Source organism: Leuciscus leuciscus (assembly GCF_965113295.1).
Source record: "Leuciscus leuciscus genome assembly, chromosome: 5".
In the NCBI taxonomy this organism is placed as follows: Eukaryota; Metazoa; Chordata; class Actinopteri; order Cypriniformes; family Leuciscidae; genus Leuciscus; species Leuciscus leuciscus.
In genome coordinates, this window is record NC_138729.1 from 48,526,447 (window position 1) to 48,542,452 (window position 16,006).

At 36.5% G+C, this 16,006-nt stretch overlaps 1 protein-coding gene across 1 annotated transcript in view; it reads right to left on the reverse strand.

The window, feature by feature from the left end:
* Nucleotides 1-106: 106 nt before the first annotated feature.
* The window catches only part of smad4b (SMAD family member 4b), a 17,735-nt gene continuing 1,835 nt past the window's right edge, over nucleotides 107-16,006 (reverse strand). Inside the window, exons 3-11 of the mRNA XM_082171132.1 lie at nucleotides 15,962-16,006; nucleotides 15,798-15,827; nucleotides 11,663-11,875; nucleotides 11,444-11,548; nucleotides 10,707-10,757; nucleotides 9,635-9,818; nucleotides 8,598-8,766; nucleotides 6,075-6,213; nucleotides 107-3,775 (exon numbers count right to left, since the gene is read on the reverse strand). The exon at nucleotides 15,962-16,006 is cut by the window's right edge and continues 130 nt beyond it. Of these exons, the coding sequence (XP_082027258.1) occupies nucleotides 3,564-3,775; nucleotides 6,075-6,213; nucleotides 8,598-8,766; nucleotides 9,635-9,818; nucleotides 10,707-10,757; nucleotides 11,444-11,548; nucleotides 11,663-11,875; nucleotides 15,798-15,827; nucleotides 15,962-16,006 (1,148 nt within the window). The 3' untranslated portion in view covers nucleotides 107-3,563. The remainder of the gene's footprint in view (nucleotides 3,776-6,074; nucleotides 6,214-8,597; nucleotides 8,767-9,634; nucleotides 9,819-10,706; nucleotides 10,758-11,443; nucleotides 11,549-11,662; nucleotides 11,876-15,797; nucleotides 15,828-15,961) is intronic.

Consider the following 16,006-nt stretch of genomic DNA (forward strand, 5'->3'; position numbering starts at 1 on the left):
ATAGTTCTCCGTTATGAAAAATTGGTTACTGAAGTTATTAATTAATTTGACTACAGTGGAAAAAAAATATGCAATTTTATATAATAACCAAACGTTAAAAAAAAAATACAAAGCAGATCGTCACATTTAATAGTTTCAGAGTTAAATAACACTAATGATTGAAAGTAATCAAAATGATGGTATTCTACAGTGTTTCAGTCATATGGTGATGATATCGATCTTCTGTTGATCAGATAAAGTCATTATGATGTTGATATCAAAAGAACATTAACTGAAAAACACTAATAAGTGAAGAAACACACTGGAAAATCTTCTCCTCCAACCTGAACAAGTCAACCAGGCTCAACAAGTCCCTCAGTCACACACACACACACACACACACACACACACACACACACACACACACACACACACACACACACTTCAACTGTCTCTCTGGTTGAACTTGACACACAGGCTGTACTCAGAATGGGACACTAGCATGCAAATTACATACTGCATACTTGTTTGTTTTTTAAAATATGTGAAACGGTTTGTAATATACAATGCTAATCATTTAACCCTCTGGTGCTCTTCAGTTGTTTTTAGAAAAAAAAAAAAAAAAAAAAAAATTTTTTTTTTTTACTTTGTCGGAATGGTATGAAACTTGGTAAAGATTTTGGCACTTGCTATGCGAACACAGAAAAGCTGATTCGGTCCTGAATAAAATAGTTACACTTGTATTGTCTGGAGTCAAAAATGGCGGCATTGGAAACGAATTTCATCTAGCGGAAACGTTTGGTGCGCACAAACAAAATCTTACTGAAAGCTAGTTTTATTTAGGTATCAAGCTCAAATTTGAAACACCACTTGTTTAGATTTATGGCTTTGATTTTCTCGCAGTTTTAGAGTAAACATGTTTTGTAAAATATATTTCATATAACATTTGAAAATAGTATTTTTGTGCATTGTTATATAACAACTTTTTTACGTTCACTTTTTTAAAACTTCACTTCAGCAATAATCTGCCAAGTGTCTTCTTTAAAAAAGAGACCGAACTGAAGTCTGTGCTACACAGCATTCGAGATTTATGACAGTTTAAGATGGACATTTCATTTTCAGGTCTATGCTCAAAAAGTGAATCAATTAAATACCATAAAATCCCCTAAAAATACAAAATATATATATAAAAAAAACATCAAACTATAATGTAATACATTCATTTCATCAGGAATTTCAGGCAATTTTGACTGGCATGCGAGGAGCACCAGAGGGTTAGTTTGTTATATTATTGTCAAATTGAGTCAAGATACATGTTTAATTTAGCGAATGGTATCCAATTATCATTTTAAAAACTAATGCAATTGTTGCATTTTTCATCTTATTTCATTTTTGGCAGTCTGAAATAGTCAAGAATGAGAAAATCATGGCTCATATTACTTCGGTACTTCCATATTACTTTAGTCGTACTGAAAATAGAAAGTCAAATAGAGCACTATGCATTGTTCATAAATGCACTATGAACAATATACTTACTGCATGCTCCAAAATATTAGTATGGTAGTATGCCATTCTGAACACGCCTTCAGATTCACTACTGTTGCCAACTTATTACAGGCCAGCATGATCATGCATCACTAAGAAAAATGATGAACAAATGTGCATATAATTAAAAGACAAGACAAAACTGGTTAGTAAAAAAAAAAAAAAAAAAATGTTCTCAGTATTCAGGATATCTAAACCACCTGAGCTAAATGGAGTTTTATATCAAAGAAAAAATGCATTTCTAAAAGAAATCATACTTCATGTCTTCTAATAGCAGAAATCTTCACACCAAACAAATTCAAAGTTCAAAATCCATTGAAAAGTAGTATTTTACTGCAGATTTAAAGCAACACTAAGGAACTTTTCTTCTTCGGTCGCCCTACAGGTTGGAAGCGGAATTGTCCATTACCGCTGTCGTAAATAATTTCGCCGCCCGCACGCTCGCTGTTTATCTAGCATCGGCTTTGAATGAACGATGTCCACAGACAAGGTAGAGTATGATGTATTGCGACATCAGAAACGAAGAAAAACTAAATAATGACTATTGTAACGCTTGACGTAAAGCAAGTCAAATTTGTAGTTTTCTTATGTCTCATTCGAACTACAGAAACGTGACCCGGTTTGGCAAACTTGCACAGTGTGGTTATAGCAGATATACGGCTGCAAAGCCAATCCAGAAGTGCCTTTCACTCTGTTACGACTTGATGAACCACTGATACGATTTTGGAAACATTATTTTAAGGTAAAAATTTTTACTTAGTGTTGCTTTAAAGTGACAACAGAATACCAAAGTTCACTGAGATAGTCCTAAAAACTTCACTTCAGTGTTCTGTTGTCACTTTATATGCTAATCTTCAGTAAAACACTAACTTTTCAATCGATCTTGAACCTTGTGGATTCTTCATTTTGTTTCTATGCACCCAGAAAATACTTTTCATGAACACACTGGTGCAGGACTTCTTCATATTGTCTAATCGTGTAAAACAGACGTCTAGAAGCAAGAAGAGTCTGTTTCTGTCGGCTCTCTGAAAGAATCAGCCATACTGAGACAGAGAAAACAACCTTTACAAGTGATATAAAGTAACCGAGTGCTTGATCATATAAATGAGTGAACATTAGTGCTATAAAAAATACTGCATAGCAATTTAAAACACAGATACACACCACACACACACACACACACACACACAAAGGACAATATTCTGGCCACATACTCACCGCAAAGATATGGAAATGCCAAACATAAGTTGAACACATTTTTGTGCAAAAGCTATAATATTCATGTACGTGTTTCATGAATTGCATTATAAAACCATTTTTAGTTAAATTGAATGCAACAATTTAAGTAATCCCGAATTTCTGTAAATATGAGAACGCTCTCATTCATGCAAAACGAGCAGAACAAATTTTGTGTCATAAAACCATTCTTACACAAATTGTTAACAGAGGAATAGTTTTATGAACCGTCGCCCGTTTAGTTGCGCAATCCAGAACTTCTCAGTAAATAGTTGGTAAAAAAAATGACTTCAATAATTTACAAACTTTCATGAACCATCATTTATGAATGCAACAATTTATATTCTGAATTTTTTGTGTTTGAAAAAACTTTCAATTCAATGCAATAAAGGAAAATGGTTTTACGAACTATGACGAATGACAACAGGAATGAATTTCTTAGTAAATTTTTCATAAACTATGTTGTATAAATAACTTTTTTTCTTTTTTTTTTGCACATGGTTCATCTTGTGTTGCACAGAACATGATTATTCTGTATTTGGCAACAGTGTGTATGTGGCCACTGTATAGATCCGACTGATTTAAACTCATGACGACACCGGATTAAATGCAATATGATATCATTTCTAAACGTCTCCAAACGAGTCCGTTTCTTGTGTGAACATCAAAAGTGAAGGTTTAAAAAAAGGGTCGTTTCGCTGCATTCTGATGAACAAGTTCTGTTTGATCTAGTGTTGTTTTGTACCATTGCTGGTTTTCAATCTTATGTCATTTTGAGCTATATGCACTGTTCTGTCCGATCATCAGTCCAGAGGTTGCGGGTCGGCTATAGGCATGGTGTGCAGAACCTCGTCCAACAGCTGAAGGGCCCGGTGTAAGTGAATCTCGATCCAGCACGGGGTCTCCTTGATGCTCTGGCGAGGGTAATCAGGACCCCAGCCCTTCACGAAACTCATGCGCAGAATGCAGAGACGCCGCAGGTCGTCCACACCGATGCCTGCCGCAGCAGACAGACCTGAGGAGAGGTGGACGGGATGAAAATCACTTCTCAAAAACATCATGGAAATCATTTGGTTCCAGTAGTTTTGTTTAAAAAAAGAACAAAACATCATGAAATTAATTTGGTTCCCGTATTAAAAAAAAAGAAGAAAAAACAGAACTGAACGTCATGATTATTTTTTTTTTTTTATCATAAATAAATGTTAACTGAACCGAAAGTCATGAAAATCATTTTGGTTCCAGTATTTTTCTCAAAAAAAATAAACAGAATTGAGTCATGAAAATCATTTCATTTGGTTCCAGAATTAAAAAAAAGAAAAGAAAAGAAAACTGTGAAAATGTTATGAAAAGTATTTGGTGCCAGTATTATTATTTTTTTTAAAGAACTGTTGACAGAACCAAACGTCATGAAAACTATTTGTGTCCAGTATTTATTTGAAAAATTATATTACCGGAACGAAACGTCATGAAAATCATTTGGTTCTTGTATTTGTTTTAAAAACAATTTAAAAGATAATTTAAAAGATAATCACTATTGCGGTATCACTCAGAATTGCGAGATATAAACTTGCAACTGCGAGTTATAAAGTCCGAATTTTGTGATTAAAGTCGCAATTGCGAGTTTATATCTTGCAATTCTGAGATCTGAGAATAAAAGTCAAGAATTGTGAGATAAAATGTTGTTACAAATTTTATTATTCAGTGGCGGAAACAAGCTTCCATAGAGCGCAGTGAATATCATTTGGTTTCAGTATTTTCCAAAAAAAAAAAAAAAAAACTGTTACCAGAATTGAACATCATGAAAATCATTTCATTTGTTACGAGTATTAACAGAACCGAATGTTATGAAAAGTATTTGATGCCAGTATTTAAAAAAAAAAAAAAAAAAAAAGAACTGGCGCTGAATAAGTTCTGTAATAATACGATTTTATGGATTATTCCACAAATTACAATCTTTCAGTTAATAGCCCAGTTTGCCACACGCAGCTCTGATTGGGCCTCATTAATGCCTGGTTCAGATTACACGATTTTAGGCAGATTTTGGCACGATCCGTTTGACGTAAGGTGTCGTGGGGGTTCGTAAACGACAACGGGCGTCGGGACGCAAGATTCGATCGTTTCAGCGCGTCTGCGATGCTTCACGACATCACGATAAAAAGACTAGCATGTTTCTTTTTTTTTTTCGGTCCTCCACGACGAGTTCCGTCAAGAGTGAGTGTGTGTGTGAGTGACAGTGAGTGTGTGTGAGTGAGTGACAGTGAGTGTGTGTGTGTGTGTATGTGGAAAGGAAAGCTCTAATGTTAGAACTTTCCTGTAGCTCAAACAGTAGAGCGTTGGCGCTTGCAATGCCAAGGTCATGGGTTCGATTCCCAGGGAAAACAGGAACTGATAAGAATGTAAAAATGTGTACCTTGAAATGCAATGCAAGTCACTTTGGATAAAAGCGTCTGCTAAATGCATAAATGTAAATGTGTGTGCACTTGTATAACTATCTTTGTGAGGACCAGTTTGAGCTTTAGACCATTCCAGTGAGAGTAAAGTGAGGAAATTTTGGCCGGTCCTCACTTTCTGAGACCCCTTTAAAGGCCTGTTTGAGGGTCAAGACTTGGTTTTAGGGATAAGGTTATTATTAGGTTAAGAGTCGGTTTAGGGTAAGGGTTTTGGTTACAGGCACTTAGTTGTGATGGGTAAGGTTAGGGTAAGCGGCTAGAGATTGCATTGTGTCAATGAATGTCCTCATAAAGATAGATGTACAAGAATGTGTGTGTGTGTGTGTGTGTGTCTGTGTGTGTGTGTGTGTGTGTGTGTGTGTGTGTGTGTGTGTGTGTGTGTGTGTGTGTGTGTGTGTGTGAGTCTGTGTGTGTGTGTGTGTGTGTGTGTGTGAGTGAGTGAGTGAGTGAGTGAGTGAGTGAGTGAGTGAGTGAGTGAGTGAGTGAGTGTGTATATGTGTGCGAGTGAATGTGTGTGTGTGTGAGACGGCACTCGATGACTGTTCGGAAAGCAGCGTGTGTGTGTCTGTGTGTGTGTGTGTGTGAGTGTGTGTGTGTGTGTGTGTGTGTGTGTGTGTGAGTGAGTGAGTGAGTGAGTGAGTGAGTGAGTGAGTGAGTGAGTGAGTGAGTGAGTGAGTGAGTGAGTGAGTGAAAAATGACTGTTCGGAAAGCAGCGTGTAGTCTGACAAGTTTCTTGTCCAGGACACAACAAGATTTTAGGAGTCAAAATCGTGTAATCTGACACAGTAACTATCATAACAGACAAAACAAATGGTGTATTCTGAACAAGGCATAATAATGTCAGAAAACAGATGAAGGCCTCACTGATAGCAGGGGCGATGCCCCCCACAGAGCCGGGTCCCGGGATGTTCCCCGCCACCGCAGCCGCCTGCGCAGACGCTGCAGCCTGAGCCGTCGCCGCCTGCTGCTGCATCTGCCGATGACACTGACGCAGGTCAAACACCTGCACACACAACACACACACACACATTAAACCGGAGGCTTTCAGCACTGGCTGGACATCTCATGCATCCGCTGTTCCTGCTGACGTACATCTTGTGTTAGTTACAGCCATGTAAAGGACATGACATCACATAGGATGTTACACTGCAATGAAACGACAAACACTACGAAAAAATATGACTGTGAAAAAATGTGGTGCATGGGCGGCATAAATTAATTTACACAAATTCATAGTGAAATATTCCGTTAAATGCTGCTGTTGACTAGGTTTTGACTTTTTTCTAATTTTATTAGTTGCATTTAGTGTCCTTGTTTTACTTGGGTCAGATAAACATTGATCATTGCAAACATAATAGTTGAATATTTAATAATTATTCATTATTATAAATATTCTGAAAATAAACAATAATATGAGTTAATATTATTATTTAATATTATTAATATTCTGATTGTAAACAAATAATGATGTAATATTATTATTTAATATTATAAATAATATTCTAATAGTAAACAAATAATATTTAATATAACTTGTTTTTTAATATTACTAACAGTACACAAATGATATAATTTAAAATTATTATGTAAATTTTTTAATGATATAATAATAATAATATTATGAGTTAATATTATTATTTAATATTACTAATATTGTGATTGTCAAGATAACAATAACATTTAATATTACTAATAGTAAACAAATAATTTGATTTAATATTATTATGTAATATAAATATTCTGGTGGTAAACAAATATGATTTGACATTTAATACTACTAATTTTCTAATTGTAAACATAAATATGATCTAATATTATTTGTTGTTTAATATTACTAACAGAAAACAAAAAGATTTCATGTGTATTATTAATATTCTTATAGCAAAACATAATGATTTAATATTATTACTTATTATTAATTTATAATCAGTATATTAATATGATTTAATATTATTTATTTAATATAAAATAAATATTATAAGCTGCATCCGATCCGCATACTTCCCTACTATATAGTAGGCAAAAAACAGTATGTAATCACAGTACTCATTAAAGAATAGGCTATTATACTATTATAATAGGCTATTATAGAGTGAGTTAAACAAGGTAATGAGACACAGGCGGATGCAATCAGGGATGATGAGTCCAGGCAGAGAGTTATGGGAAATGTAGTTTCATTAGGGAATGACAATAGTCTGATGTGGAGTGCCCTCTGGTGGCTCTCAAGGGCACTCCAGCTGGTGACCATTACAGTGCATAATATGACAGACACTTTACTATCCCATGAGGCCACGGGAGAGGATTTGTGAATGCAGTGAAGTGGCGTAACTGACGCTGGTGGGTCACATGATAATGACAACATGGAGGATATGTAGTATGTCCAGATTACATTCACACTATATAGAGCATACTTTTTAGCAGTCATGAAGTCATTACTTCAGTAAGTACCTACTTTAAGAAAGTATGCGATTGCGGACGCAGCACAAGTCCCTTCTACTTCCAAATCTTGAAATCTCAAAAACCGCTTGCCGAACTCACAATTAAAGGGATGGTTCGGAGTAATTTCAGTCTGGGGTCCTTTGCACCATGACCTCGAGCCAAACACCCCCCAGAAGCCTTTTCTCCCTTGGTCGAACATTATTAAAGTTAGAGCTTATTTAGAGATATCAGCCGGATGGTTTAGTGCAGGCGCTAATGGATCCAAGGTTGTATCTCGTAAATTACTCCACTAATAATGCCCAGAATGGGTTAGCGGTAGCATGAGCCGTCAGGCAAGTGTTATTTAAATAAACTCCTGATGTACTTACAATATTTCCAATGCCTCGTTTTATGAGTACAGAACCTATTTGTACTCCTGTAGAAGTTTGGTACCATTCTGGGCATTATTAGTGGGGTAATTTACGAGATACAACCTTGGATCCATTAGCGCCGGCACTAAACCATTCGGCTGATATCTCTAAATAAGCTCTAACTTTAATAATGTTCGACCAAGGGAAAAAAACAAGGTTTGGCTCGAGGTCATGGTGCAAAGGACCCTAGGTTGAAATTACTCCGAACCATCCCTTTAAATAACGTATTTCAACTCAACAACAACATCTGACATGAACTGTCACATAAAAATGTTGTTTCTTATAAGTAATATGAGTGCACATCTTTGTGTATCTAAAGTCTTTGCTAACTATTAGCATGGCTACCTCTAAAAATAAGTGCAGCTTGACTGGAGTTTGTCTACTTTAAATCAAGAGTAGCTTCCTCACACTGCCGTACTCATACACCATAGTATTACCATGCTACTTTAAAACAATGCCAGCATATTAGCATGGTGCTATGTCTCAAGAAGTGAATTTAGTTTATTCGTGAAGGCTAAATAACAGCTGGTTGTGTTACCTTGATGTAGGCACTGGGGTAGATTTTGTGGACGGCGTCACCCGGAGCTCGTCCAGCCTCGCGGTCCAGATAATAACTCTGAACAAACACAGCGTGATCACTGAGGCAGCGCACCCACACGTCACCCTCTCCTTTACACTCCAGCTGAACACCTTTACCGATATGAAGCCTGGAGGAGACAACAACAGAGAGAGCTTGACTTGTCTGCAGTTAAGAAGGGAAAATCATGGGTAACGATGAAACAAATAAGCCAGAGCTGCAGGACTAGGTACAGTGAAGGAACAAAAATTCCAGTATCAAGTCATTTTTCTGTTCCAATTAAAAGTAAAATATCAGTATCACAACCATATTTTAAGTTTAAAGTAGGGATGCACCGAAATAAAAATTCTGGGTCGAAACAGAAAATTCTTGATGCACTTGACTGAAAACCGAAAATGCTTTTTAAAAATTATTTATTTATTATTATTATTAAATTAATTTAATAATATTTAATTAAAAAAAGAATTATAATAAATTTAATTAATTAATTATTAAATTCGATTTTTATTGTATAATTGTCCTAATATGATCATTTGTAATTAAATTCTATATATTTTTAATTATTATTTTCACTTAAACAGAAACAAAATAATACAATAACACGAATAATTGAACAAAAAATAACTACACTTTTATTCAGTTATTTATTTTTATCAAATTATTTGAATCAAATGTATATTTTTTTATTTATTTGAATCAATTTATATATTTTATTTTAATCCTATTTTTTATTATAATTTTTTTTACTTTTTTACACTGCTTTTCAAAAAAATAAAAATAAATTTAAATCAAGTTTTATTTATTTTAATTGATTTATTTTTAACCATTAATTGTATTAATTGTTCATTTTTTATTTCAATAAAAAACATTTTTAATCCGTTTTCTTAAAGAAATGTGTTAACGTATTATTTATTTATTTATTTAAATCAAATGTTTTACTTTAATCAAATGTATTTTGTTCATTAGTTAACCCCAGCACTCGTGATGTAAGGCGATACCTGGCTCTCTCGATGGCCTCGGTGCGGTGGACGTTACTCAGCTGGCCGAGACAGAAGCGATCTCCACCTGAAGGGTCCACGTAACCGTCCACCGTTACGACGGGACAGTTGGAGGGCACCTTAAACGTCTCGCCCACCTGGATGTCCATCTCAAAGTACGCAATCGAGCACCAGTAATCCGGAGCTGAGAGAAACACAAAGAGAAACAACACAGTATAATATGAGTTCTGAATTATGCATATTTAAAACACTATAAATGTTTAACCATGACTGCATAATATTTTGATCACTTCACTGATGATGGGAAAGTAAATGCACTGCTGAAAGTAAGAGGACATTACGGTAGCCATACTACAGTTTTGCTGTAGCTCAACTAGAGATGAGCGGCACTAGCGATGACAAGGTGATGAAGTACTGGTAAAATGAAGTCCTCCACCTCTGTGCTGCAAGGGGTTGTGGGTAATATTAGCCTATAATTCATCTACGGATACACACTTTTTATCCATACATACTACAAGTACAAAGGAATTATTTGAATTCGCTTTTATATATATAATTTTTTTTCTTTCATTTTGTCGTTTCTTTTAGTTTTAAAGAATATTACTACTTTTAGAATATTTTGGTTTACTTCATTTCTATTTTAGTTTTAGCTATAGTTCAGTTGTATTTAATTAATGTCAAGTGATTTTCCTGCTAAACTTAAATTAGAAATGTTTCCTTTGCCAACTAACGGCAATACGTTTTTCATCTAATATTTCTATTTTGTTTTATTTCATCTTTATTTCAATTAATAAAATAAGTTTTCAATGCTTTAAAGGTATAGCGGAGGATCTTTCCAAATTTTAGATAAGACCCGCCCTCTCCACTTTTTGAAAAGTTTGATTGATTCACCAGAATGATTGACAATTAGGAGGACCAATAGTTTAGACTACCCACCAGGAAGTAAAACATCCTCCGCTATACCTTTAAGTTTAAGCAGTTTAAGTTAACGATAATACCAATAATCCTTATCTCACATACAATCCAGTATCTATAGTTTGTGAATCGGAGATCAGCCTGTTTTATTCCTTACTTGGATGTGTGGATATGGGCGGCTGGAACGCCAGCTCATTGTGGACTGACCCTGAGAAAGACAGAAAAAGAAAAACATTTAGGGTGCTTCACACTACCAGTTTAGTTCGAAACGGGACTTGGTTTGCATGAAAAATACATAGTGGAGTGCACTCATTCAATCCCATAATGCACTGCAATTACATGTGTACAACTGATGTATGCTCAATGGACAGAGAATGCCCATAATGAAGTGTGTGGGTCATGCCGAATAAATTCCCGTGTCTAACCAGAAGATGGCGCCTGAAGGTGAATCAGACATAAATGTATTGCAGATATCATTAATGTTTAATAATTTAATGTACAACATAATTCAAGAAAAAATAGTCTTATTTGAAGGGGAATATCAGAAGGCCAAATCCTGACTGGACGAGAGGAGCTGGGGATAGAGAGGTAATTCGCTCCTGAGCAATGCAATAAGCTGCTGATAACACTGAATGGACCTTATATATATATATATGGGGATGCAATGATAGGCGTCATATTCCTATAGGAACATGTGGATGAGCTGAGAGTCAGCTGACCAACCAGAATTGACGCTACGCTTGATTTGTGCTGACATAAGATGAACACAAATGCACCGGGGTTCGATAGAATCGAGAGTAAACCAGAAGAACGCTGCAGGGCGCAGCAAACGTGCCCGGTGTGAAAGCCCCCTTAATGAGAGCAAAGCAGACAGTGATGTAGTCAGTCACTCACAGTACTGGCCCGTGTGAGGCAGGGGAGGGTGGTGCTGCAGGTGCCCGTTCTGATGGGGGATGTTGGGGGGGAAACTACTTCCTCTGGGCCATGAGCTGGGGGCATCTAATGGAGGAAAACACACAGATATCATACGGTCATAAAACTTTTCTTTGTTCATAAAAACCAATAAACAAAGTGGCCACTGGTTGCACACAAAAGGATGAAATAACGCCTTACTGGTTGGACCGGCAGCCATACTGGTGAATGCAGAGGTGGAGGCGGAGCTTGTGGAGTCAGCTGGGGGCAGGAGGGCGGGGCTGTTGAAAGCGTCGGGTGGAGCAGAGGAAGTGGCAGTGTGTTGGATGGTTTGAATACTATGACCTCCATCAGCAGACGAGTGTGACGGCTGACCCTCAAACTCATTCTTCACCACGAGCTCTCCACTCGGACCTACACATCAATGTGAAAAATGACTTATTCACTAATCTGTATCAGATCATTATCCCAAAATAAATACCATTAGGAAACAAAATATGAATTATCCTGCTTATTTCACAGCTACTTAGAAAATAAAGTACATAAATGGACATGAAATATTGATTTGAGTTTAAATTATTTAACTACGCCAGAAGAAACAGAGTGTGGAGCGATATGAGAGAGACTGGGGTCGGTTAATTTTTTTTAAAGATGCATTTATTTGATCGGAAATACAGTAAAAACAGTAATATTTTGTGAAAAATTTGTGCAATTTAACATAACTTTTTTATTTAATATATTATTATCAATGTTGAAAACAGTTTTTGCTGCTTAATATTTTTGTGGAAACCCTTTTTTCAGGATTCTTTGATGAATAGAAAGTTCAAAAGAACAGTATTGAGACATTATTTTTTTTGTAACATTACAAATGTCTTTCTTTCAGAAAAATAACTTTTGAATGGTAGTGTTTAATTACACAGTTTAGTACTATTTTACAACTTATACATTTTAAAAAAAACAGTAATATTGTGAAATATTATGACAATTTAAAATGACTGTTTTCTATTTTAATATATTTTAAACTGTAATTTATTCCTGTGATCAAAGCTGAATTTTCAGCATCATTACTCCAGTCTTCAGTGTCACATAATCCTTCAGAAATCATTCTAATATGATGATTTGATGCTCAAGAAACATTCATTATTATTATCAATGTTGAAAACAGTCGTGTACAAATTTTTTTTCACAATTCTTTGATGAATAGAAAGTTCAAAAGAACAGCATTTATTTAAAATTGAATATTTTCTAACATTATAAATTTCTTTACTGTATCTTTTGATCAGTTTAACTCATCCTTGATGAATAAAAGTATTGATTTATTTTATTTCTTTCCTGACTGACCCCAAACTTTTGAACGGTAGTGTTTAATGTTACAAAAGCTTTAGATTTCAGATAAATGCTGTTCTTTTCAACTTTCTATTCATCATAGCATCATGAAATAAAAATGTAAATAACTGTTTTCAACATTGATAATAATCATAAATGTTTCTTGAGCATCAAATCATCATCTTAGAATGATTTCTGAAGGATCATGTGACACTGAAGACTGGAGTAATGATGCTGAAAATTCAGCTTTGATCACAGTAATAAATTACACTTTACTGTATATTCACATAGAAAACAGCTGTTTTAAATTGGAATAATATTTCACAATATTACTGTTTTTGTTTGTATTTTTAATCAAATAAATGCAGCCTTGGTGAGCAGAAGAGACTTCTTTTAAAAACATAAAACATCTTACTGACCCCAAACTTTTGAACGGTAGTATATATATATATATATATATATATATATATATATATATATATATATACACTCACCTAAAGGATTATTAGGGACACCTGTTCAATTTCTCATTAATGCAATTATCTAATCAACCAATCACATGGCAGTTGCTTCAATGCATTTAGGGGTGTGGTCCTGGTCAAGACAATCTCCTGAACTCCAAACTGAATGTCAGAATGGGAAAGAAAGGTGATTTAAGCAATTTTGAGCGTGGCATGGTTGTTGGTGCCAGATGGGCCGGTCTGAGTATTTCACAATCTGCTCAGTTACTGGGATTTTCACGCACAACCATTTCTAGGGTTTACAAAGAATGGTGTGAAAAGGGAAAAACATCCAGTATGCGGCAGTCTTGTGGGCGAAAATGCCTTGTTGATGTTAGAGGTCAGAGGAGAATGGGCCGACTGATTCAAGCTGATAGAAGAGCAACTTTGACTGAAATAACCACTGGTTACAACCGAGGTATGCAGCAAAGCATTTGTGAAGCCACAACACGCACAACCTTGAGGTGGATGGGCTACAACAGCAGAAGACCCCACCGGGTACCACTCATCTCCACTACAAATAGGAAAAAGAGGCTACAATTTGCACGAGCTCACCAAAATTGGACAGTTGAAGACTGGAAAAATGTTGCCTGGTCTGATGAGTCTCGATTTCTGTTGAGACATTCAGATGGTAGAGTCAGAATTTGGCGTAAACAGAATGAGAACATGGATCCATCATGCCTTGTTACCACTGTGCAGGCTGGTGGTGGTGGTGTAATGGTGTGGGGGATGTTTTCTTGGCACACTTTAGGCCCCTTAGTGCCAATTGGGCATTGTTTAAATGCCACGGCCTACCTGAGCATTGTTTCTGACCATGTCCATCCCTTTATGACCACCATGTACCCATCCTCTGATGGCTACTTCCAGCAGGATAATGCACCATGTCACAAAGCTTGAATCATTTCAAATTGGTTTCTTGAACATGACAATGAGTTCACTGTACTAAAATGGCCCCCACAGTCACCAGATCTCAACCCAATAGAGCATATTTGGGATGTGGTAGAACGGGAGCTTCGTGCCCTGGATGTGCATCCCACAAATCTCCATCAACTGCAAGATGCTATCCTATCAATATGGGCCAACATTTCTAAAGAATGTTTTCAGCACCTTGTTGAATCAATGCCACGTAGAATTAAGGCAGTTCTGAAGGCGAAAGGGGGTCAAACACAGTATTAGTATGGTGTTCCTAATAATCCTTTAGGTGAGTGTATATATATATATATATATATATATACACTCACCTAAAGGATTATTAGGAACACCTGTTCAATTTCTCATTAATGCAAATATCTAATCAACCAATCACATGGCAGTTGCTTCAATGCATTTAGGGGTGTGGTCCTGGTCAAGACAATCTCCTGAACTCCAAACTGAATGTCAGAATGGGAAAGAAAGGTGATTTAAGCAATTTTGAGCGTGGCATGGTTGTTGGTGCCAGACGGGCCGGTCTGAGTATTTCACAATCTGCTCAGTTACTGGGATTTTCACGCACAACCATTTCTAGGGTTTACAAAGAATGGTGTGAAAAGGGAAAAACATCCAGTATGCGGCAGTCCTGTGGGCGAAAATGCCTTGTTGATGCTAGAGGTCAGAGGAGAATGGGCCGACTGATTCAAGCTGATAGAAGAGCAACTTTGACTGAAATAACCACTGGTTACAACCGAGGTATGCAGCAAAGCATTTGTGAAGCCACAACACGCACAACCTTGAGGCGGATGGGCTACAACAGCAGAAGACCCCACCGGGTACCACTCATCTCCACTACAAATAGGAAAAAGAGGCTACAATTTGCACAAGCTCACCAAAATTGGACAGTTGAAGACTGGAAAAATGTTGCCTGGTCTGATGAGTCTCGATTTCTGTTGAGACATTCAGATGGTAGAGTCAGAATTTGGCGTAAACAGAATGAGAACATGGATCCATCATGCCTTGTTACCACTGTGCAGGCTGGTGGTGGTGGTGTAATGGTGTGGGGGATGTTTTCTTGGCACACTTTAGGCCCCTTAGTGCCAATTGAGCATCGTTGAAATGCCACGGCCTACCTGAGCATTGTTTCTGACCATGTCCATCCCTTTATGACCACCATGTACCCATCCTCTGATGGCTACTTCCAGCAGGATAATGCACCACGTCACAAAGCTTGAATCATTTCAAATTGGTTTCTTGAACATGACAATGAGTTCACTGTACTAAAATGGCCCCCACAGTCACCAGATCTCAACCCAATAGAGCATCTTTGGGATGTGGTGGAACGGGAGCTTCGTGCCCTGGATGTGCATCCCACAAATCTGCATCAACTGCAAGATGCTATCCTATCAATATGGGCCAACATTTCTAAAGAATGCTTTTAGCACCTTGTTGAATCAATGCCACGTAAAATTAAGGCAGTTCTGAAGGCGAAAGGCGGTCAAACACAGTATTAGTATGGTGTTCCTAATAATCCTTTAGGTGAGTGTATATATATATATATATATATAAACATATAGTAGTCCATAAAAGTGCACCCTTACCTGGACCGCCCAGAGTCAGGACAGACAGATCTGAAAATGACAAGACAGAAAGAGACCATACATTATTAGAAATAATAAGAATATGACATGAACATGAGCACTGGAAACAAATTTTTACCATGACAAAGTTTCAAATCACAGCAAGACAACAGAAAATAATTCACCGATGCTTGGAGACACGACCCTCTCATAGTGATATGGGTTCACAC